We start from the raw sequence: 25,057 nt of genomic DNA, 5'->3' as shown, positions 1-25,057 counted from the left end.
TATTTTTTGCGTTATATTCTATCTGCTGTTTTTATTGAGCTATAGTAACAATGTATTTTCCCATTTGTGTGATCAATAAAGTATTATTCTATTTTGTTCTAATCTAAACATAAGGAAAAATGGTGTTTGGATCTGGTTCCTCAGTTTCTTTTGTTATAACACAGTAGTGCACAAAAGCCAACTCAATCATGCAAATGACAAACAGAAATTTCACACAGGCTCTGTTGTGGCCCCGGTTAACAAAGACAACCACAAGTTCTGTTGACCTGCAATTGAAAGGTGGATTTCCTGTGTGATCAAGAGGCCAGAAGCAAAGGAGCAAGGCGTTAAGAGTGAAAGCAAGTTCAAGCTTTTCAATCACCTTGTGACTAGAAAGAGGAACAGAAAAGGAGAGATCCTAATGGAGGAGTTTGTTGGATGGATGGATGGAAGGAGGATGTTTTAAAAGTAAAGAGTGTCAGATAAACTGGTGAGTCTTAAGCCTTAGTCACAACTGCCCTTACAGATGGATACAAGCTGTCATAGTCAGCACAAAATAACAAAGTTGAAGACCGCTCTGAGAACCTCATAGAGGAAAATGTTAATGCCCTTTTTTTTCTACTGGCATGCTGTGGACAACAGGTCGCAGCAAACACATAAACAGTAATAGGGCTAAAGAGTATGAGACGCAGGCACAACGTATAGATTTTTCATCCTTTCAACCCCCCACCCCACCCCAAATCCAGCAAAAGGAGCCCGTTAAGCAGCCTGACTGTTAGAAATGAGAAAATTAATCAATCAAAGTGTAGTTTGTGTAGGCATCCTACAGGCTTCCTACGAGCACTCAAGTATCACCTGCACACCCCGTGCGTACAGCATTTTCACGAAGTCAGTAAGGAGTCAGTGTGTGCACCTTATTAGCGACTGAAGTGTAGCGTAAGGGTGCCATACGACAGCATCACTAGTATAAAACACGTGTGTGCAACTTACATTATCTTTAAAAGTACTTTATGATACATTTACAACACGCAAGACAATTATACGCTCCATTTTTCAGACGTCCCTTAAGATGACTGCATGAGGCTCAAGAGGACTGAAAGACACACGTGCACTTCCCTTAAGATCACGCACAAATTTGGATTTGTGCGTGATTTGTTACTCACAATACGCTTTGTGTATAAGTTAAAAAAATGTAAAATGAAAAAAATACAAAATGCAATTTACGTATGCACAAATTAAGATTACAACAGCTTGAAACTACTTACACACACATCTTTAAAAAACACGCACGAATCCCTTGTTACGCACACACGAAGCCAAAGTTACGCACGGATCTACCGTGAGACTGTTTTGACGTCTCACAAATTAGTCTGTAAGTGCTGCGTTTAAATACCTATGCATTAACACGTTTGTCTAAACGTATCCAGACAATGACTCAATCAATACATGAAGACAGTAGATGTTAGTGTTGAACATAGAGGCTGCTTACTTCGGGGCGCTGACCACCGAGATGGGCCGCCATTCTTCCCGTGACTCTCTCAGTCTGACTGCCTTTGATTTTTTCCGGAAGAAAAAAAACAGTGCCCCCTACTGGTCTTTCCTGTTACGCATTTTGTATCAATTCGGAGTCTCGGAGAATAATATACTTTTAATATATATATTAGCGTTTGAAAGGGAACGTCATATTCTCAGATAATAATTTTTATTTTCCTTTAAAGTTTTTTTAAGCCCTGCTACACCCACTGAAGGAAATACGTTTAGAAGGGAAGGCTGATAGGAAAATTCTAATGACCGAGCATTCCATTGGTATTTAAACGCAGCACTTACGGACGAATTTGTGAGACGTCAAAACAGTCTCACGGTAGATCCGCGCGTAACTTTGGCTTCGTGTGTGCGTAACAAGGGATTCGTGCGTGTTTTTTAAAGATGTGTGTGTGTAAGTAGTTTCAAGCTGTTGTAATCTTAATTTGTGCATACGTAAATTGCATTTTGTATTTTTTTCCATTTTACATTTTTTTAACTTATACACAAAACGTATTATGTGAGTAACAAATCACGCACAAATCCAAATTTATGCACAAATCCTAATTTACGCACGCACAAAGCAAGAATATGCATACACAAATCCTAATTTACGCACATATCAAGAATTACGCACGCACAAATCCGACTGAGTCTAATTTCTCTCCATACCACTCCAACTGTCTCTTTTGATATACTGTAAAATTGTTCCTAGTGGTCTTATGAATAATTCGCTTTATAGCTAAAATAGAAAAACCTGTGTCATCGTCTAGGACATAGTTTCTGAGGAACGGCAGGAGTCCAACAGAAATTGAGTTGTGGGCGGGGACTGTTGGTGTGAAGCAAGGCTGCGCTTATTTCCCATGATCTACCAGCTCCGACATGGAAAACAAGTATGTTCATGGATCTAGTCATCTAAGAGGATGTATCAGAATGGAGTGAAGCAGGGAGCTTGTGGCCTGCAAATTGCAGTTTATCCATGGAAACTACGAGCATTTTCAAACAGCACACAGTTGAAATTCTATTTTTTTATCACTAAAAAATGTGACAGGAACATGTTAAAAACACCAAAAACACAGTTTTTATTGGAGTGGGTCTTTAAAGATCAAACTATTTAGAACAACCAGTGTTTGAAGTGTAACAATGAAAGACAGATGTTTTTGATTACAACTCGCTTGCATATTTTTCTTTTAACGTTGCATTAGTTGACAGTTTGGTTAATAAAGAAATATCTGAAACCACAAGCGTGAGGATAAAAAAAAAACATGCATCACCGAGAGTAAAGGATGTGTCTGCAGCAGAATCAGATAAAATGATATGAAACAGGCCAGCTGGAACCGGCCTGTTTCATCAAGAGACATAATTATCATTAAGTGTTACATGCAAAATTTGACTAAAGCAGATTTAACAAGCTGATGAGTTGCCACAAACATGACCCGACCTTTCTAATACAATCCATTTGAAATAGATTAGCTTAGCTTGTATCTGTGTGTGTGTGTGTGTGTGTGTGTGTGTACGTTTTCCAACCCAACTCTCTTCATGGCATCATGCTAAGGCCTAATAGTATGAATAATATCAAGCAGCAGTACAGCTGATCAGTTTTTTTAATCTATTTGCCACATGTGGGGACAAGAAACATCATTAACAAAATGAAAACTGAACAAATCTCACAAATTCCAGCCTTCTAAAAATGGAATGTATAAGGTGTTACCAAGCAACAGCCTGTTTATACAAACACCAGACACCGCAATCGAGCAGCTCTGACCTTTTGGCTCTGATGTCTTAACCAACCCCAGAGAGAAGTGTTTGTCTTTTCAGCTGTCACAACTTCCTGAGCGTGTCTGTTGTTTGATGCAGCATGGAGAGTAAACCACTGATTAAAAATAACTTATTTGAAGTTTCAAGAAGTGCCCTGATGCTGGCAAGACTGAAATGTAAAGTAACTCCAGTTGAAAAAAAAGATTTTTAAAAGTTTTGGTCAATTCAACATTATGTGATGTTTACAAGTGTTTGTCACTGCTGGCTAAATCTGATTCACACAGCAAATAGCACAATGTGTAATCTGAAAATGAAACATAAGGATCTGGTATGTAGCAAAATAAATTAAAAAGCACTGAGTGGTGGTGACAGTTGAATAAATTTGCTTCAAAATTGATAGCAAAGTAGCACCAGCTTAATATAAAATATTTTAGTGAAGTCATTGACTATTTTTTCACCTTTTTGCCCCACTTGGGAGCCTAGAACATCTTAAATATGTTGAAGCAATACAAATCTTAAAGATTTGCGAGGTTACTGCAATAGACAGTTGCTTCTTTTTAAAGTTTACAATTTGATTTAGATTGCATTTTATACAAATACTTGTTTAAGTTTTAATGGAAGTCGTGCTGCACTGATTTTCCAGTTTATGGATGGCCAAAGGAGTCACCCTCTAAAAAACGTCTCCATCTCGTTTTCATAGTGCCAAAAGCCTGTTCGTTCCCTGCTTAGTGGGACTGAAGGTTAGGATTTTATCAGACTGGCATGACTTTAATGGTCAAGAGATCATGAGAGATCAAGATGGTCTCTGATGAGCACAGCATGAGCATACATTGGAGCAGAAAAGGTTCCTTAGCAATATAGCTGTATGATATCAGTAACAGTCGTGTGAAAATGTCTAACAATAGGTATCGCCAATAGACATGTTGGCAGTGTTGTGACTTAAGTCTTTGTCACATATCCCCCGTACAAGGGGTTGACCAGTACGGCTGCTGCGAGTTTTTGGTTGGGCCAGCCCATGGAGGATTATAGACCGCAATGGCCAGATCTTAAGAGAATTGCAGATGTCTTTCAGTTCAGAGGCTCATACGGTCACCTTAAGGGCCTTAAGAAACATACAATGTCTCTGTAGTAATTGTATCATAAAGTATTTGTAAGGATAATAGAAGTTGCACGCACTTATGCATGGGTTTTGGTGTCATATGGTGCCCTTATGCCACACTTTAATTGTTAGTATTGTGCATATACTGGTCCCCTACTGACTGCGTGCGAATGCTGCACGCACGTGTTGTGAAGGTGGTATGCAAGTATCACCATGTGACTACGCCGGTAGGATGCCCACACAAACTAAACTGCGGCTTGAAAAAATGAATAATTGCCTCTAACTATTTTGACACACCACTGAAAATGTATGTATAATACTAATATTGTTTCTAAATTCTCAGCAAAGAGTTGGAAAAAAAAGGACTCTCATAACCAACAGCAAAACCAGCAACTGTTGCAGGTAAGAGGAGTAACACAGAAACATGACTGCACAGACTTAGGTCACTATTCTCCTAGTGCATATGGAACATATGGTGGTACAACATCAACATACATGTATTTCATATGCAGTACGACTTGCCTCAGACAGATTAATCTGGTTGGAAAGTCACCGCTCACATAAACAATATCCCCCGCACCGCCCATTTCCATCTCCGCAATATTGGTCGCTTCCGTCTCTCCCTTACCCCTCACTCCACAGGTATACACAGTACACATAGTCTCATCACCTCCCTTATTGATTATTGTAACTTCATTGTTTCTGGACTTCCTCAAAAAACCCTCTGCAAACTACAACTGGTCTAAATCTCAGCTGCTCGAATAATAACACAAGCCACTTCCAATCATCATATTATACCTGTCTTACAGCAGCTTTACTGGCTACCAGTGCCTCAACAGATTACCTACAACCTGGGTGAATAAAATGTAGTTGTATTTTAGAATCAAACTACCTTCCTGTTTTGTTGGTTTAGTTTGAAATTTTGTGTAATTTAGACTTAGCGTTATACATCAAACCAAGGAAAACAAAGGTTTATAGATCAGATATCTGTTATCATCCCTCAATATGTTTTTGAAATAATCAAGCTAAAAGTTTGAAGTGTATCCCTATTTACAATGATGCTTATTTTTTATTCTAACTAAATATGCAATACATTGCACACTGTCTTTTGCACCTAGGCTAGGCTTTATGGCTTGAATCAAGAACAAGAACTTATAAATCAAAGAAAGCCTTAAGGAAAAGACAACTGGTTTCAGTGTGTATTCAACACAGAAGTTTTCATTGGAAGTGGTCACTTGAACATGTGTTGCAGAGGGGTAGTGTGAACGTAGCTTGAGAGCTTCAGTGTTATTACATTTTGAGGTGAATTGTCGCCTTTTCTGATTAAAATTTGACTTTCGTTTTTTTTGTTTACCTTTAGGAAACATACTGTCCCTTGCTCTCCTTCCCATAAACGTATAATATGATTGTAAAATATAAAGAAAACAAAAAAATAAGCTGAAGACAAAGACAGTAAGTGGAGAATGTCCCAAGCCACACACACTAAAGGCAGCCAGTCCCAAACAACTTGATTCAATTAACTTTAAAAGTTTTTGTTTCAAAGTCAAGAGAGTCACTAGGGAACCGACACACAATTCAGGTTCCTCTTCAAACTGCCGTGTGCCAATTTACAGTCCTAACTTCACGTCAGAGAAACAGGTGCAAGGAGATGGGAACAGAATCACACACTTGTGCTCAAATGAACACACACACCTGTTTCCGGCTTCCGCTCTTACTTTAGAAAGGTCAGTCCCCTGGAGTGGTTCTCTACGAGATTCAAGTGTCTTCTGGGCACCTCTAAAACCCTCTCCTTTATCCTTCGGCCTTCTCTCAAACACATGCACATGCCACATGCACACTCCTAGTATAGCAGGTGAGCTCATTCCCTGAACAAATCAGTGGCTTTCTGCCTTTACCTCCACATTTTTTTCCCTTTGTTTCAGCATAGCTGGTCTCCTTTGCTTTCTCTTTATGTTAAAGACCTGAAGTCTTTGCTTCTGGCATGTGTCTTTTAAAAATCCATGTTCTTTAAAAGTCAATAATTTAATACAATACTTTTTGTATACCTTTTACCAATACCTTTTTTTAGGTTTTCAACATAAAATTTCAAAAATATTTTTTTTCCAGATTTTTAATAGGAAATTTACTGTTCTTGAAAAGATTCAGATAGTTTGCTAATTTATATATTTTATAATGTATATACCGGTACACGGAACTTATACATATATATTGTTATATTAGTGAGGCTACATATGAAGACATTTTTCATATTTAAATGTTAGACATATCTACATATTTTATTAGATTTTAGTTTCTTGACTTAAATTATAGAAATGGACACTATTTGCAAAAAACTCACAACTCTACAATGATGGAAAAAAATGATAATTAAAACATACAGTATATGAATATATTTATGTTTTAATTAGATACAAATAAATTAAATTAGAGCTATGATATTCTAATTTATTTGCTGATTTTGTTGGCTGTTTTTTTTTACACTTCTTGATGAGAAGACGATTTCCTTTAGCTTTTGTATTCAAGTGTAATTAATTGCCAAACGAACTGAATCGTATACTAGATTCCTTTTTTTAAACTCACTTTAACTTTCCAAAAATATTCAAAGAGTAACCTAAAAATCACGTTTTATCTTTATGACTGAATTCTCTGATGAAGGCATTACTATGGGAAGAGGAGTTCTTTGTATCTTAATAATGTTGTTTCTGGTCCCAAAATGCACAAAAACACAAATGCCCTACAAGCAAAAAACTAGTTGTGACTAAACAAATATGCAAGTATTTGAAAAAAAAAAAACTTTGGTAGTGTTGGCTGACAATTGGCATAAATGTGGTAAGAGCTATCGTCAGTAGTAACTGCTGATGATAATCCACACGTGCCACCACCCACAGTTTTCTAATCTTCATGCAATTTAGAAATGGACACTGGTGCATTATGCTAATAAGCATCTATGCTGTCCAATCACACGCTCCACTGACTAAGAATCAGGCGGGAGGGGGACTGAGAGAGCACTGATATGAAAAAAAGGACACACAAAGGCAAACACTTAGAAAAGACAGTTAAAGGTGCAAAGATGGCAATGCTGTTCAGGCATGTCATACTCGGAGAGTTTTGAATTTCATCAAAGTTTAAGTAAATTCAGTCGAACACTCGGTTCATTTTCGTAGGTATTTAAGCAAAGCAGTGTTTTTTTTTCTTAACATACCTAATATTCACACAGGCAAGCTTTTAATGCAGAACTTGATTTATTTTTTTCCTACTATATGTCCTGTACATCTCATCTGCAACTTTTTACACATTTCTTTATTTTGAAGAGAAACAAATATTGCAAAAGCACATCACCATTGACTGACATTGTTAAATGTCCTTAAAAAAAGAAAAAACATTGTTTTCTAAGGGTTGATCAAAAAATAAATTACTTCTTGGACAAGATTCAGAACAGCTAAAAATGAAATGATGTGCAACGGCAAATTGTTTGCCTCCTTTATAAGAAAGTAAAAATAATATAAAGATTTTTTTGTGAATAACAACAAAAAGATTTTAAAAGTTTGACCAAAAAAAACCTTTTGATGTTTAATATGATATTTGCAGTTTAACAGGGTTCTCCATATATTTTGTATTATGTCACCTTTTCTGGAGTAACAGCGATAAAATACTGTGATTTAAGATCCTCTATGTTAGGAAAATCTTACTTAAGGGTTCAGTGAAAATGGAATGGTTGTGTGTGTGCATGCCACACCTTTCTCTCAGCTTCTTGCCTCGCATACTCCAGCAGCAGCGGTTCTCCATGCTTTTGATAGTAATTTCTCTGGCAGCGGTCCGATAGAGCCGGCTCATTTGGCAGAAAGTTACTGGCCCACACCTACAATGACAAACAAAGCAAGAAAAAGATGACAGATCATATCACTTGTGACAAATTATTTTGTATCTATTCAGTACAAAAACTGCTTTAGCTCTGTATTTCTCTACGGAACAACTTTGACAGCCAAAACTAATTTTTCAAAACGATTGAATACAACAGCAATTCAAGTCAGGGAAAAACATTCACTTCTTTAACAAAGAACAGCTGCTTTTAGTTTTTTGTTTTTAGAATTATAGTAGTCTGAACTCAGGTGACTTTTTCCTTAAAAGGTCTTTGCAGAGTTTACAAAGCTGGAATAGTTTCATAGAGAAATGATATAGGCTATCTGTCAGGAATAGATCATGAGCAATAAATTACATTTTACGATTATATTAAAATTAAAATGACATCTTTTAACATGGGATCCAATGACTGCATGCATGATAAGTGCAATTCCTATCAAGCAAGAAAGCACTCATTTAAAAATAACTAAACCACTAAATCAGGGGTCACCAACCCTGTGCCCGCGGGCGCCAGTGCGCCCGCGAGCACCCCTTGTGGCGCCCGCAGGGAATGCACCCAAAAAAAAAATCTTTTTTTTTTTTTATTGAAGCAAATATTCAACAAACAACCACGGCATGTCTGTCAATGACAACAATATCAATTCTGAGATAAAGGTAGACAAAGAAAACCCAAATATGTAAACAAATATAACTTAAAAAATAATCACTAAAAGTAAGGGTCTATTACAAAAGTTTAAATAGATCAAATAAATTACACAATTTCTGGACATTCTTATGATTCATGTAATGTAAAGATTTTGAGAATAGGTTGAGGTGGTTGAGTAATCCATTAATGTGAGGATTAATATTCCTGTCTGTTTTTATTTACATTTATGTTTAAAAAGTTAAAATTAAATTAAAGTTTTAAAGGTTTAAAAGTTTAGCTTTAGTGTGTTCAATAAATATTTATCTTGTTCGGCTGCAACCTAAAGTCTGTTTTGAAATTAGGCTCCCTCTGCAACTGAGTTTGACCCCCCCCTGTAATACGAGTCTAGAAAATTCATGCATGTTTTTGTGTGTGAGCAAATAAAAATAGGGCACACAAAAGGAAGTCCTCAAATTGTGTTGGGTTTTTTTTTGGGGGGGGGCTAGGAGGTTTTTAGTGGCGCCCTTCATACCACTTGGTGCCCATGAAATAGCCCTCGGTCTCAAAAAGGTTGGTGAACCCTGCACTAAATAGTCTCTGAGCACAGATTGGTCAGCAGTTTACTCCTTCAGAGGACAACAAATGTTATACACCAAAGGAAAGTAAGAACATTCAAAAGAAAATTAGATGTAAAAAAAAAAGGTGTAGCCCTAATGACTGTTCTATTACCTCTGCATTTAAAAAAAATGTTTAACAAGTTTTAAATGTGCTCCTTGTTTACAAATCTCCTTTTGCTGCTAGATCAAAATGAGAGAGAAAAGCTAAGGGTGTATTCAGACTGTCAAAGCCATTGGGTCTGGACCAAGTCCCCTAAATTTGTTCCAGATTAAGTCCTGAACCTTGCCTTTAGTCTGTATTCAGACTGCCGACTTTCCTGTTCCGGACCAAAGCTTGTAAACAAAACTGCATGACTAAAAATCTCTTCACTCATTGGTCACGAGGGGCAAGGCATAGCAAATTGAGGGAGAAATTATGGAAGTCTTACACTTTGCAGTACTTGTCAGGATAGTTCATTCAAACCTTAAACATTGCTGTAATTGTTTAAAGAGAAGAGTAAAATCCTAAAGAAAACTGCCTGATCAACACATCAAGACAAAGAGTATTGTTAATGTTTTTTGTATATAATACAAATTGTATTGTATATGTTTTTCACAAAGCTTTGGAGGTTTCTTTTTCTGCTCTATTTCCTTAACAGACATTTTTCATGAACTGGTGCTTCATAGTACTCTGATGGCTAATAAACTAAACTAGCAGAATAAACCCTCTCTTAACTATGCCAGAGTAGATGGAAATTTAAGTAAAAGGCCTTTTTGTGTGAATTTGTTGCATAATAATGAAGTGTGCTTGTATATGCAGAAAGGCAAATGACCAAGGAATATTTAGAATCCAGTTTCTATTTTATCGTTAATAAAAAAAAACACTTTAATTTAAAATGAAATAACTTATTATAGGTCAAATTATTATTGCACTAAGCTGACTATCAGTTATCTCATTTTAACTCTGTCCAGTCATCTTTTATTTTTTATTTCATCTTAAAATTGTAAAGGCTTTTAGAGATCTGTTACAACAAAAACATTTAAAAAGATTCTGCTACAACCTTTCCAAAACCATACGACTAAACCATGAAGTGTGTTCGCTCTGCATGAATAATAATTGCAATTCATTTGTATCCCTTGTGCTATCCTAGGCACTTTACCATTGGAAGTTGGGTCATCTAGACCCACTAAACAGTGTTCTGAACCTTTTTTCTTCAATGATTTCTGATCTTCACTGGTGTCCATGGATTACATGAAATCCTCTTCACCTTTATCCACCTTTGTCATGTGAGGGAGAACACGTCAATGTAAGGATCGGGTCATCTGGACCCCGTAGGATAGCACAAGGGTTAAAGTAAACTATAAATATGGTGCGGCTGAGAACCCTAAAAGGGGAACCTGAAAACGTTACAAAACAGAATTGACAAAAAATTCTGAGAGTTATGATTCAAACCATACCAGGCTAAGGTGCACTTTTTCCTGGACCATGTTTAATTGAGTGATTTTGGCGGGGGGGACAAAACCAAAAAAAAACAGCAACAAATTAATCAAAAGAAAAGGGAAATGATTCATTTGTAATATTTTTTCTTTGTCACAGGAAATTGATTTTGTGAATGACGAGCGATTTGTTTTGAGGTTGGCTCATTTCTTTTGTTGATGGAGATGTGGCCACACATTATGAGGCATTCCTCATGTTGTAAAGAATAAAGTTTTGAGTTGATGGAACAGAGTTGCTGCAATTTTACACATTACCGCATATTGTTGGACATCCTCTTTGCAAAAGCCACACCACCAGATAATGGATTGTGTTAAATATAGTAAATTCCATCTATCTAATAATTCACTTCATGCTTATACTTTTGTTAACGGAAAACCCATTTCACATCTTCCCTTAAAGAATAAAATGCATACAGGAATAACATGTGATTTCTGGATGGGCGGCGAGTGAGCTGTCTGCTGCTATTAGTAAGCCAGAGAGACATTTCTATGACTTAAAACACTGCTGTGAGGGTTTATGCACAATATTTAAAATATAATTTTATATATATATCTTGTATCAACCTTTTCCAGATACATCAATCATTTCAATTCATCCCACAGTCCTACTCAATATGCATAGGAAATATGTGAGACCCTGTGGCTCCCAGCATTCCTATGATTGTATTAGTACATCTGCATTGTTGTCTTCATTAATTGATCACTAACACAATATTCATTGTGTAAGTTGATGCACAAGGGACAACAAAAACAAAACAGTTCCACAGACCTGACCTTCTAACATCCGTTTTGACAGACAGATACTCACTGTCTGCGTTCAGAATACACTGCTTCCACTTTAGAGCCGAAAACATGCAAATGCACAAGTTCACATAAAACCATAAAGGCTCTTAGAGTTGAAAGGGGTATTACTATTTGAGATGCATGTTTTTCTCCCTTCACTTACAGAAAAATACATACAGCTCTGTCCCCCTGAGACTAATCTTATCAGAAGCAATGCCTGCAGAACAAGATTAACTTTTTCTCTATTTTTTTATTCTTCTTCAAAGTTTCAGATAGTTCTGGCCTGAGGGGCTTGTGTGGCTGCACATACTGATGCGCACACATGTGTCTAAACTGTTCTTTTCTTGGACTTTAACATCTAAAAAGATGAAAAGGACAATGAAAAAAGCACACATCATTTTTAAACACTCAATTTTCCTTGTATTTAGAAAAAGGTTTTGCCCTGTTCCCATTTTGAACGTTGGACTATGAAACACATTTTTACTGAATATATATTCAGTTAAAGGAGGTCACCAGAAAACGCGTGTTCATCTTGAGAAAAACAAAATTGTTCTAGAGAGTTTTGTGTCCAAACAGGATATGAACCTTCTTCTTTTAGTGGCAGGGTTCTGTGCCGACGTTTGTCATTAACAAAAACCCTGAAGGTCTGTCTATAACATCGTTATTCTGAGGTCACATACTGCCATCTGTTGGTGACTGCTGCATGTACATCATGGAAAACTTTGCCTGCACTGATTAAAATAAGCTTTTGTTGTCTTTTTTAAAAAAATAAAAATCCTAAACGTGTTTAAGCTTTAATTGGTCAACATAAAGAATAATCATTTAAAATAAAGACACACAACTAAAGCAAAAACGTTTAAAACTCTTAAGCTTTGATTGGAGTGTGTTACTTCACTCTTTTGATTAAAAATTGTTGGAGAGAAAACAAAAGACTAAATGTTTAACAATAATCCATGGAATATATTTTAATTTATAAATTACCATAGACATTTGCTTTAAAACAGTTTTTTCTTAATCTAAGATGCAAAGTTATGTCATGAAAAAACAGCAAAAGTACCATATGCTTTAATCACTTGATACAAATTTCAATAACTTTTCTTTAACAAAAAACATTTAAACAATTTCAAAACATGCATAAAATTCGTAAAGCTGAATACATTCACATGCTTTCAAGACCAACTATGATGAAAATGGTCTTGTTGATGTTTTGAACATGTTCTTGTGGCATTTTCCTAATGAGGGGGAACATGTGTAAAGAAAATTTAGCTCAAATTTGCATTTCTTTTTTCAAATTGCTGTAAATCAGGAGATTTTGACGCAGAAAGTACGCCAGGCGATTCACAGGCTCCCTGTTCCTCTCCACTCTAATGCATCGACTTGCAGACAAATAGATGCATGTTTTTGTTTTTCTCGTCTGGGTTGGCATCTGGGTCAAAACTGTACGATAGCTGGACAGCTTCAATATTGCTCACCCTTATTGTTGCATCAGTAATTTCAGCATAGGGTCGTGAGGGGCTGTAAACTAGCAGGAGTAAGTGTAAACAGATAGCTCTCAGTTACAGGTGACAGGAAGAGGGGGTGGGGTGGCTCTGTGCCAACAGTCCCGCCCACAACTCAAAGATGAGAGTCTAAAGAACTTCTGCAGATTCACAGCTTTTTTGATTTTGCCTAAAAACAGCATAATCATAATTAAAAGACCGCTGGGAACGCTTTTAAAATAGATCAAATGATGATTAGAGTGGGCCTTTAAGTATATTATTTTCTTTTTAAAATATACAAAGCAGTAAGAACTTGTTCATTGGGGTTTCTTTTATTTATGTTTAATGCCTCCAAGATGATTTAGGTAACCAGATGTGTCATCATGTGTCTAACTTTCCATTATTTCTTATTTTTAACATCAGAGGAGATTCCGAAAAATAAATCTGATGTTTAGATGACACTTCTTTTCAACTTAGCAGCAAGCATAAGTGTCCAAAATAAGCAAACAACTACTGTAGGTCTTATAAGAGACGTGCTTTCTTACCATCACAAACCTTTTATTTTGGATGCATCGCTCTATATATGTTCCTGAAACCATAACAGTTATTGGAGGATTTCCCTCTAGCACCTCTTTGTATCTCAAGCTACCATCCCCTATTTGTGCATGTTTTCAACATCAAACTGTGACGAGACAGTTTGACAGGATCTGCTTCCCTCTGCCTGATTTGTTACCTCTGCCTGTCTCAGATTACTGACGAGGAAAGCATAGAGATAAGCAAACATGCAGGCTTCAGCGTTTGGGTTTGACTTTGAGTACACCTTCACTCAAAATATGACAAAAATACACCGCAGCATCTTATTTCTGAATGTCAATCAGCAGTTTCATATGAGGAGACCTTTTGGGCTGAAAACTTTTGACTTACCCTTTCAAAACATCACAAATGTGCTGTCACAGTATAAAAATAGTGAGCTTTATTTATGTTGGGCATCAATGCACAGCATTATTTTAGGAACTACTGCTTACAAAAATGTAATGATTTAGTCAATAATAACTCAATTGTCCGAGTTCCTAAAGTGGCAATATTTTATGTCCATTAGCCATTTAACATTGTGGGAGAAACATTAATATTTTTGAATTTAGAAGGAACATTTTGAATATTTTGGGGAATTAAGCTTTAAACTACAAAATTCAATTAGTTTGTTTACTCCTTTTATCATTTGAAATTCTCTAAATAGGCAGACATCAAAATTACTTCCTTTAAGGGCATTTAAATCAGAAAAGACATGTGCACTGAGTCATGCTCAATAAACATTCTCAGGATTACTCTTAATTTACTGCAGACTGTTAAACCACAAGATATTTTGCCTCAGCAGCTTTTTCTTCATTTTCAATTAATATTCAGTCCTGCTTTTATGAACTGCACCACCTTTTACAATTTGCTATAAAATAGAAGTTTAGAGCAAATAAGGTAAAAAAAATAAGTACTGTAAATTAGAAATGAATAAAAAAAGTAAATATAAAACACTGACAATTTAAAACAAAGGTGTTTCTTATGGAAACAATCTAATTGTTTCAGCCCCTATAGGGCTTGAATTCACATAGTTCAAACATTTTGGGTGAGGGCTGCCCAATTCTTCCTTTTTTCCTGTTCTCTCTGCACAATTCTTTTTGCTGATTTGCTGACTCAGGTGTCCCCTCATCCAGATTGACTGTCCACATCTGATCCAGGTAATACGCAACAAGAAGTGCAGCGAGGTTTGGAAACAAGGCAGGGTGGAGGACATTGAAGTCCAAGGTTGGGCAGCCCTGATCTGAATGAATCTCACTTCAAAAAAGTGCAGAGATACAAATCTAATCTGTGGTCTGGAAGCACCGGAGTGCAGCAACTGTCATTCTCCAGCAGCTGATTCCACCACATGAGCTGTTTTTTACTAACTATTATTCATTTTGCACCAAGGTTATGCATACGGTATGTTTTCCTACCTGGCAGTGAGGATGCGGGTTTGAACAGCCCATCATTGCACCCTTATTCTCAAAGATCTGAAAAAAATAAAAAATAAACAAACTTAAACAAACTTTACTGAGAGTGCATATATCCACAAAACAAAACCACAATTAAACTCTTAATAAGTATAAAACTTTATTAACAAAGTCATTATTTTCAACATTTATGATAACATCTGTGCTGACAAAAAATATAGAAGACTTTAACCAGAAAATGTTTGCGTACTTAATAGTTTTATTGAAGAAAAACGTGACCTGCCAGTATGTATTAGCAATCCCATCCTGTTTTGGACATCGCACTAATGACAGCTAGTTCGGCATAAAACAGCAGTTAAAGGCTCATTATGTTGTAATCTAGGACTGCAAGCTGATACCAATGCAATTGTTCATAAATGAATAGAGTAATGACTACACTTTAACACTAATGACAACACATTTGGAACTGAGGACCTTCATAAAGTAATGGTCACAGCAGAGATAGCTAACAAGTGCTTTAATGCATAAAACTATACCTGTTACAAGAAATATATTGTCACTAGACTTATTTTTTATTTCTAAGGCAGCAAACTGCTGTTGAAGAGGGCTTGCTGCATTCAGGACTAACAAAATCCCAGTCTGCCTTTTTATTGGTCTGGATTCATCCTTCTATCCTGCTCTTGGCAACAAGGATGTGATCTTCTCGGAATACTGAACAATATCCATCCATCTTTTTTGGCAGCTGGTACAGTTGAATGTCCTGTCATATTTACTTAGGAGCTTGTCTTTGCCAAACAGAGATGAGCTCTGCCTTCTGTCCCCTAGTTGTGAATGTCATCCTGACATAACCTTGAAAGGAAACTGCACAAAAATGTACAAAAACAAGTTTTAACTTTCTCAAATACATTTTATTAGATTTTAAAAATTCTCTACAAACCAACTTTTTCATGATAAATGAGCAAGAAAGATAATACAGGCTTCATTTACATGTCTGTTTAAGTCCCATATCTCATATGTCCAGTTATTTAGAAATCAGTGAAGAATCTATGGAAATGGAAATGGGAATCCTTACCTGAACCCACGGGTATGTAGCACCCAGTTCCTCTAGGATTTCCACCCACTTCTCAACCACCTTCACAATTTCTTGCTTTTTCATGAGAGGGAGTGTCACGTCAGACCAGGGATGAAAACACATGACCTTACTATGAAAGCACACAAAAAAAATGGTGGTTAAAAACATTAGTGATGGCATGAATAATTGGATTTGTCAAACGGTTTTGGTTACAAATGTTCAAAATGTTTTTAATAAACAAAAGAATTGGGATAGAAGGCAATCTGTATCTCTGAGGAATCATAAGAATGTTAAAGGTAACAAGGAAGTTTAAAAATAGTGCTAAAATATCAGATGTATTTTAAAATAAACCCAATAATTAACTAAATAAAGCTTACACTGCTATGATAAAACTAAACTTAGTAACAAGCTGAATTTGTATTATTTGCCACGCACCTAGGTGTTTGAAATCTGACGCATCCCCTGGGGGAGCGATTAGCTGCAGGCACAGCTGCGTTCAGGAACCATTTGGTGGTTTAACCCCCCCATCCCAACCCCTTAATGCTGAGTGGCAAGCAGGGAGGCACTGGATCCCATTTTTAGATTATTTGGAATGACTCAGCCTTCCAGTCTCAGCATATTTCAACATGTCAGATTACAGCTTCCTCTGAAGTTCATAGACAGGTACAGTGGCATATCAATCCATTTGACTGTATAAAAGAACTGGACTGAGTGATCCCTCCCCCCCATTATTGCAAACAGGAAGTATCCGTTGGCTACACCAAGCCTAAATCTCAGACTTCTATAGAGAAGTAAACAGCTATTACTCAGTCATTATATTTATCAGACTAACCATTCTAGTTTTTTTTAACATATTCTTGCTAATCCTAATTTTTTTTCCAAGATATTTTTGCTGCAGTGCAAGTTATAAACTGACCAATCAGATAAAAGTATGTGGTCTTGCATCAACGAGAAGCATTTGATTAACAGATTCTCTCGAGCCCCCTTTCAAGTGGTAGAAGTGTGGCCTTCCAAGAAGCTCATTTCTGATTAAGGATAGTGGTTGCCATGTTGACTCAGTCCGACTCAGACCTATCACTGCTTACAGACAAGGCAGCGTCCACACAAAAAAAGTGGCGACTGAATTGACTTCATTTCGTTGGAGCATTTTCTGTGGGTGAAGTCACACTCACTCAGTCCAATTTTCAAATATAGTCAATGCTCATTACAAATATACTACAAAAGTAAAACACATGCACAATCATTCACAGTTGTTAAAATTTTAAAAGGCTGGTTTGCCTTTAAAACCACTTAGTAGTGTTTTAAAGAGTAACAATGTAAGACCCTTTCTTATACAGTAGTGATAAACTTTGTTTAGACCTGACTACCTTTGGATGAAAAGGTATTTTGACCTATAGCATTCTTTTCAAGACACATTTGACCGTTGCCTCTAAAAAATGCCCTTATCATGCCAATACCATTGGAAAAAAGGAAACAATACATGGAGGGCGGGTCAAGCCTGTAGATCAGGGCCATCAAACATACGGCCCGCCAGAGGGTTTAATCCCAGCCACTCATGAAGAGTACAAACTTTAAGGATGTTTAAAAAAAACAAAAATCTAGACCATTCCTGGGGTGAGTTAAATTTTTTTTCTTAAAGATAACGGAAATAACGGAAATGCACAATTTCGCCACTAGGGGGAGCAAAGGAAAAGAAAAAAAGGTGAAGCAGCATATCTCTTCACGTGCCAAAAGAGAAACCTAAAAGCCCTGCCTCTAGGTAAGATGCAGTTTGGTTCCCTGCGTGCCTCACCGCTGTTACGTTGCTATATGATCAGTAGTGACACTCTAATTACCAAAATGTTGTCAAAAAGAAAAATAGGTTGAAGTGGAGTGCCGAGCTCTCCAGGAAAAATGGACAGAGTTTTATTTTTTTCACGGAGCTGAATACATTAGTGCTGGTATGTCATCAACAGGTCGGAGTGCTCAGAGAATATACTGTAACACTCAACACCACAATGAGACTCAACGTAAAGAAAACTTTCATCATATGCTAACATCCAAACCATTTTCGGATGGTGAACTTGTGAAAAAATGCTGAAGGCTGCAGAAGTCTTGTGCCCTAAAAAGCAGTCGACATTTGACAACACAAGTCTGTCAAGGATTACGATTGCAGATACATCTCTGAGGAGACTTGGGCAGACAAATGAAGGAATTTAGTCATTTGTGGCATTTTTTTTAATTTTTTTTTTAAAATTGGATTTTTCTGCGCTTTTTCAGACACTCAAAGCGCTTGCAGTGTGTCCATTATTCATTTGCTCCACATTCATACTTGGTGATGGTGAGCTATGGTTGTAGCCACTGCTGCCCTGGGGCACACTGACAGAGGCGTGGCTGCAATTTTGCGCCTACGGCCCCTCTGACCATCACCGGGATCATTCATACACATTCACACACCAGTGGAGCCACACTGGAGGCAAGGAGGTTGAAGTGTCTTGCCCAAGGACACAACGACATTTTGGCTGGTGGGAGCGGGGATCGAACCGCCAACAATTTCGGTCACTACTGGTGAAAGGGCCGACATCACAGATTTATACAACTGGTGTTGTATATATACAAGAGGTGCTGAAGAGACTGTCACATCGGAGTTTCTTGAGTTGATGGACACAACAGCTGATGACATTGTCAGCTCTCTAGTTATGATGGCGCCCCATCAAAGGTCAGGAAGAAGGCAGGTGTTGCCACAAAATTCAGGAAAGGATTCTTAGACATTTTGTTGTGTTTTGCACACTTGAATGACAGTGAAATGTGTTGCTGCTCAGGATTTGAATCCTGATATTGATGGCCGGGTGAAGTTTCAGGAGTGAAAGGGAGGTTAACTCCTAATTTTTGTTATGTTTACAAATGTTTGCAAGTTTATTTTATTTTCAATTTTACATTGATTTGCACATTTACATTTTAGGCAGGGTGTTTCATTTTTTCTCCATTCTACCATCGTGATTTTATTATCGCGATTGCTTCAGTGTCAGATGTAAAATATTCAGTTTGTATAAAATTGAATAAACCCTTTTTTTTATATTTTAGGCAGGGTGTTTCATTTTTCTCCATACCCCCCTCTTGATTTTATTATCAGGATTGCTTCAGTGTCAAATGTAAAATATTCCGTTTGTATAAAATTGAATAAACCCATTTTTAAAAGTTAAAATGCATTTTATTTGATATCCATGGGCCTCTGTGAATGAATGTGTAATAATAAGTGATTAGCCATTATTATTATTATTATTATTTTATTAGTCATTATTTCCAACTGAGAAAAATATGGTGGCCCAGAAGGCTCACAACAATTTAGATTTTGCAACACAAGACAAAATAACACCCTACAATTCGTCACAACACTAAAAAAAATTACTCACAATACGAAACAATGACTCACAACACGAAACATTAACTCACAACACAACACAATTACTCACAAGACAAAAACCCACAACACGAAACCATAACTCACAACACGAAACATTAACTTAAAACACAACAACTCACAACACGATAACTCAAAACACAACACTTTAACTCAAAACGGAATTATACATTAAACATTCAACGTTTATTCTGATATTTCCACCGCCTGAAAGATTGGCAATCAGGTCTCGATTCAGGGTTCATGAGATCGTTCAAAGTTTCTCCCGGTAACCGCAGGTTCTCTCCCACTCTGTGTGACAGCCGTCTGTGGGTCAGCCACTTCCGGGTGTTTCTGTGTCTATGTGACCCACTTTGAAGGCTCACTGTCCCTCAAAAACCCAAAAGGGGAAAGTAAAAACAAAAATAAAAATCAGGGGACCTTTTTATTATTATTTATTGTCACTATGAAAATAAGAAAAATATCAGTTTGGTAAAGTCTGAATGATATTCTTAGCTTACGACTTCCGGCTCAACAACTCTTGTGATAAATGTTCAAATGTGACAGCAAGTATCTCGATCCTTTTGTATCAACACAGAGAGTGAACTACAAATGCATTTCTAAAGAAAAAAGATCACTTTTTCTGCCTTTTAATGAGAAGTGTTCTCTTCCAGTTGTAAATGCAGACATGCAGCGAACCGGCTGCCAAAGGATCGCCAACAAAGTGCAAACTCCGAGCAAAGACCAGCACATATAAATGTTTATTATTCGTTTTTGAGAGATTTACAAAAATGATCTTTGCTCGGAGTTTGCACTTTGTTGTGTTGTGAGTTATTGGTGATTTAGTGTGATGTGTTGTGAGTTATTGTTTTGTGTTGTGAGTTATTGTGTTGTGAGTAATTGTTTTGTTTTGTGTTATGAGTTACTGTGTTGTGAGTTATTGTGTTGTGTTGTGAGTTATTGTTTTGTGTTAGGAAATATTGTGTTGTGTTGTTAGTTATTGTGTTGTGAGTTATTGTTTTGTTTTGTGTTATTAGTTACTGTGTTGTGTAGTGAGTTATTTTGTTGTGTTGTGAGATATTATTTTGTGAAGTGAGGTAATTTTTTTGTGTCGTGACAAATTTTAGTGTATTATTTTGTGTTGTGTTGCGAAATCTAAAGTGTTGTGACCCTTCTGGGCCACCCTAAAATCCGAATTTTTTGAAATGCGACCTCCGTCTGAATGGCCACGCCACATGTATCCGACCTGTACGTCATCGATATGCTACAAACGTCATGATTCTGCGTTGAAGTAGGCGGGACGAGAGCATAAACATCAACCAGGGTGGACGATGCTGCTGAGAACAGTCAGTGGAAGGGATTTGGATTAATATTTCGTCCGACAGCTCTATTCAGGCCAAACTCGAGGGCTCTTATCACAACCGGGCGGTTTTTGAAAAAAATTCCAGCTAAATGGCAGAGCGTGGTGTTGAAACCTAACCTATTACTTTTTTTTCCCTTTCCGAAGTGGTCAGAAGCGCGAGGGAGACATTCTCTAAGGCCGAAGGCGGATCCTCCTTCACCTCCCCGTTCGGACCCTCAGATTCTCCTGAGCGAGTTAATAAAGAATCAATAGCATTTATTCTGGGGGGAGCCTTCTTTTATTGTCGTTCTCCTTCCTCCGTAACACACAACATGAATGTGCGCCCCCAACACACCTCCGCTGCCCCCTCTCACTCCCTCCTGCGCTGCACGCGCTCTCTCCTCTCTCTTACACACACACACGCGCAGCCCCAGCACAGCAGTGTGAACGTAGCCTTAGATATTTTGTGCAGTTTTGAAACTCCTAAAATGGTCAAAGTCAAAAAGTGCTTTACTTAAATATTGCAATTGTGGAATAGGTATCTTTTATTCCATTATTTTTTTACATTATTAACAGTATTTGTATCTGCTTAGGACCAAAGAAGAAAAGTATTATTAAATCATATCAAGTAAAAATAAAATTAACCAAAATTAAAGTTATAAAAAGGCTAATTTTGTTTGAAATTGTGTTCAATAAATGAAGCCGTTTTTGCTACTCGTTTAATGTCACTTCTAAAATCTATTGCAGAGTGAGGTTTTCCCCAGAGAAACTTGGATTCCTTTTTTTAGTTGGATTGTTGAACTTGTAACTGAGACAAGCTGATTTTAAGTTTAGCAAGAGTTTCTAGTATCAAGAAAAAAATATTTTTTCACAGTTTATAACAAAGTTTCACACAGGCTTCTGAGAGCAAGATCAATAGAACCTGGGATTTATCCAACCAGGTAGGACCCCTGGTGCCAGATGTTCGAACATGCCTCTGAGAGAACTCAGCATGGGACAGCAGGCTGTGGGATTCTAACAGCAAAGGTTACAAAGTATTATCAACAAGAAAAAACACGAACAATTTGACAGTCAGAGGTGTGTCTAAGCTTTTTTACTGAGGTGGGCTGTGTACCGATAGCTAGTGCGCTCTTAGCTTGTAGCAAACAATAATGGAAAGCAGGCAATGAGATATTCACAGCCTTGGCTTCATTAAACAAAAGCATAGTTGAAACAAAGAATAAATAAAAAATAAAATATTTATTTTAATTTTGGTTTGATATGCAGAAATTCTGCAAACATACACACTTAATCCCAAAAGTTCCACTCTGATCATCTTTTGATCTATTGTAAAAGTGTTTTAACTATGATTTAACTATGATTTTCCATTTTTGTCAAAATCGAAAAACCTATGTCGCTATCTCAGACATTGTTTCTGCAGAAAGGCAGTAGTTCATCAGAAATTCACCTCTGAGTGGACGGGACCATTGGATCAGAGCAACTCCACCCCTATGTCACAAATGCGATCTTTTTCATCTGCTCCTATTAAGATTAATTTCCTTTATATATGTATCCTTCATCATCAGAACTATGCCACAAAAAAACATTAAAAAACAACAAAAACACAATTTTCATCAAAGCAGGTCTTTAAACCAGTTTCAGAGCACCCTTGTGCTGTCCTAGGCACTTTAACATTGGGAGTGGGGTCATGTAGACCCACAAGACAGTCCGCTAAACCTTTTTTCTTCAATGATTTGTGATCTTCACTGGTGTCCATGGATTACATGAAATCTTTCCACCTTTATCCACCTTTGTCATGGTAGGGAGAACACGTCAATGTAAGGATCGGGTCATCTGGACCCCATAGGATAGCACAAGGGATAAATTATCAAACTTCACATGGAATAAATGTATACATGCACAAAAAATGCATACATGTAAAGAAATGATAGTCTTTGGTAAAAAAAAAAAATCAAGTTCATATTTTCCAAATAGTTTTAATTGATAATAACTATAATTATTAAGAGGAAATATCTCCAAAAACCTTCAACAGCTAATGTGGTTGGGAAAGGTTATACTAAGGTATTTTGAGAGTTTTGAGCAAAAACTTTCAAAATACTGATGATGAAGTGGACATTATGGCCATGGACGAACAGCAGAGAAGGTCATAGCTCATATGGAGCTACCCTCAGAGATAGCAACATCAGGGAGAAGGAGCCTGAGAAGCTTAAGAAATATGAAAGGCTGATAGAAGGGTGAAAAAAAGATATGAAAGGTGAAGAAAAAGGTAGTCCCAGAGGTAATTGGAGCTACTAGCCCCAAACTTAACATTCCACGAACAACATCTGCGATTTCTGTGTAAAGGTGAGCAGCACTAGAATCCTAGAATGAGATACTGCACAAGCTTACAGCAAGATCTGAGCTTTAGGGAAAGAAGAAAATAGAACTGACTGAAAGGGCGAGTGTGTCCTTTATAAAATGCCACCTCATTTATTTTAAACAGACAACTCATTAATATTTGATCTTTTAACTACCCACTCGACCCTGCAACAAAGCTGTGGACGAAATGGAGGGTTTCAGTCCCAGACTGCATGAATCTATGCATGCAGCAGCTGTGCCCATCAAGTTGCCACTTTGTTGGGATCTAAAAAATATAGGCGACAAGTCACCTCGGAAATTCCCAAAAGCAAAGTTTGTGAAAGATTTGATATGCGGTCATCCAAAAAAACTGAAGAGACCAACTAACAGGAGTGGAATCTGAGTTATTGTGATGTTTCTTACATGTTTCTTTTCATTTCAAGATGCTGTTTTTTTAGGCATGTCTGTTTTTTTCTTTTATTTCTGCTGTGCTTGCTCTTGGTCTGATTAATAAAGTATAAATATGATGTCTTTCAGTCAACAAAACATGTCTTTCATCTTTTTGGGACTGGGTGATTACCTGCAATACTGCTGTTTTGGTATGAAAATAAATCATTTCTTTGCATTTTTTAGAGACAGCCTGTTTCTCCATCTGTACTTTTAACCTGCTTTTTGCGTTTTTTGGTTTATTATTACGAGTTGGGTTTTACATAAACTGTAGAAGATCAACAAGCCTTTTTGATGAAATATTTCAGTTTTTTTGCTTGTTTGAATGTATTTGAAAACCCACTCCAACGGAAACTGTGTTTTTGGTGTTGGTGTTCTTGTAGTATTTTCTCACGATGGAGGACATATCTTTAGAAATTTAAGCTTAAAATTGTATTTCTGAGTGTTTCTATATTCAAATAATAGCATGTTTATTTCTCAAAAGAAGTCTGTGGGATTTCCGCTTTTTGGGGCCAGCAGGCTCTTTCTATTTTGAACGCAACAGTCAAGTTGCCTCAGTAATTTTAGGTTGGGGAGTGAGGGGCTGTAAGCTAGTGGGCTAGTATGTAAACAAAAGGATTATGGGAAATGAAGGAAGGCTTACTACGTGCTAACAGTCCCGCCCACAACTCAGAGGGGAATGTCTAAACAACTACTGCGTCTATGCAGAAACTGCATCCTAGAAAATGACACAGGTTTGTGGTTTTGCCTAAAAATTGCATGATCAACAATAGTTAAACTAATGTCACAACAAAGCTTTGAAAATTAGCTAAACTTTTCCAGTCAAAAGTGTTTTTGAGATTTCATGGAAGTAGCCGTTTTAGAATGAGCAGGAAAAGCCCTTCTACTGCCCCTAGTGGAATGATGGTGAACTACAGGGCAGAAAACATGGAAGTTTGGATCATGCTTATGAGATAGGGGTCTCAGAAATGCGTGTATCAAATATTATATGAATTGTTATGAAAAGTTGCCTACATAATATAGTCAACTGTCGAAACTCAAAACACTGACAGCAAAAATGCAAAGTTTAATTGCATTTTAACATGTTTCTCTACTGAAACATTACAAAAGGAATTCTGCTTAAAACAACAAGATTTTCTGGCTTTAAAACAGGTTTTTACATTGACTTACTTTTTATCTGAAATGCAAGATCTGAAGCTTTCTTTATTTTTTATTAGAAAGGAAAATGAGTATGATCATCAGAAAGCATGGACAGCAGTCGTTTCACTGCTTTGTAATGTGCACTGATTCAATATGTCTCC

General features: G+C 36.9%; 1 protein-coding gene across 1 annotated transcript in view; it reads right to left on the bottom strand.

Moving 5' to 3' along the window:
* The window catches only part of galt (galactose-1-phosphate uridylyltransferase), a 43,695-nt gene that overhangs the window by 11,297 nt on the left and 7,341 nt on the right, over window positions 1-25,057 (bottom strand). Inside the window, exons 5-7 of the mRNA XM_004075009.4 lie at window positions 16,252-16,381; window positions 15,183-15,239; window positions 8,094-8,216 (exon numbers count right to left, since the gene is read on the bottom strand). Coding sequence (XP_004075057.1) covers window positions 8,094-8,216; window positions 15,183-15,239; window positions 16,252-16,381 — 310 coding nt within the window. The remainder of the gene's footprint in view (window positions 1-8,093; window positions 8,217-15,182; window positions 15,240-16,251; window positions 16,382-25,057) is intronic.

The sequence above is a fragment of the Oryzias latipes genome, chromosome 12 (assembly GCF_002234675.1).
Source record: "Oryzias latipes chromosome 12, ASM223467v1".
NCBI classification, from domain to species: Eukaryota; Metazoa; Chordata; class Actinopteri; order Beloniformes; family Adrianichthyidae; genus Oryzias; species Oryzias latipes.
Note: the sequence above shows the minus strand (reverse complement) of the source record. Positions and strands in the feature narration are given on the sequence as shown.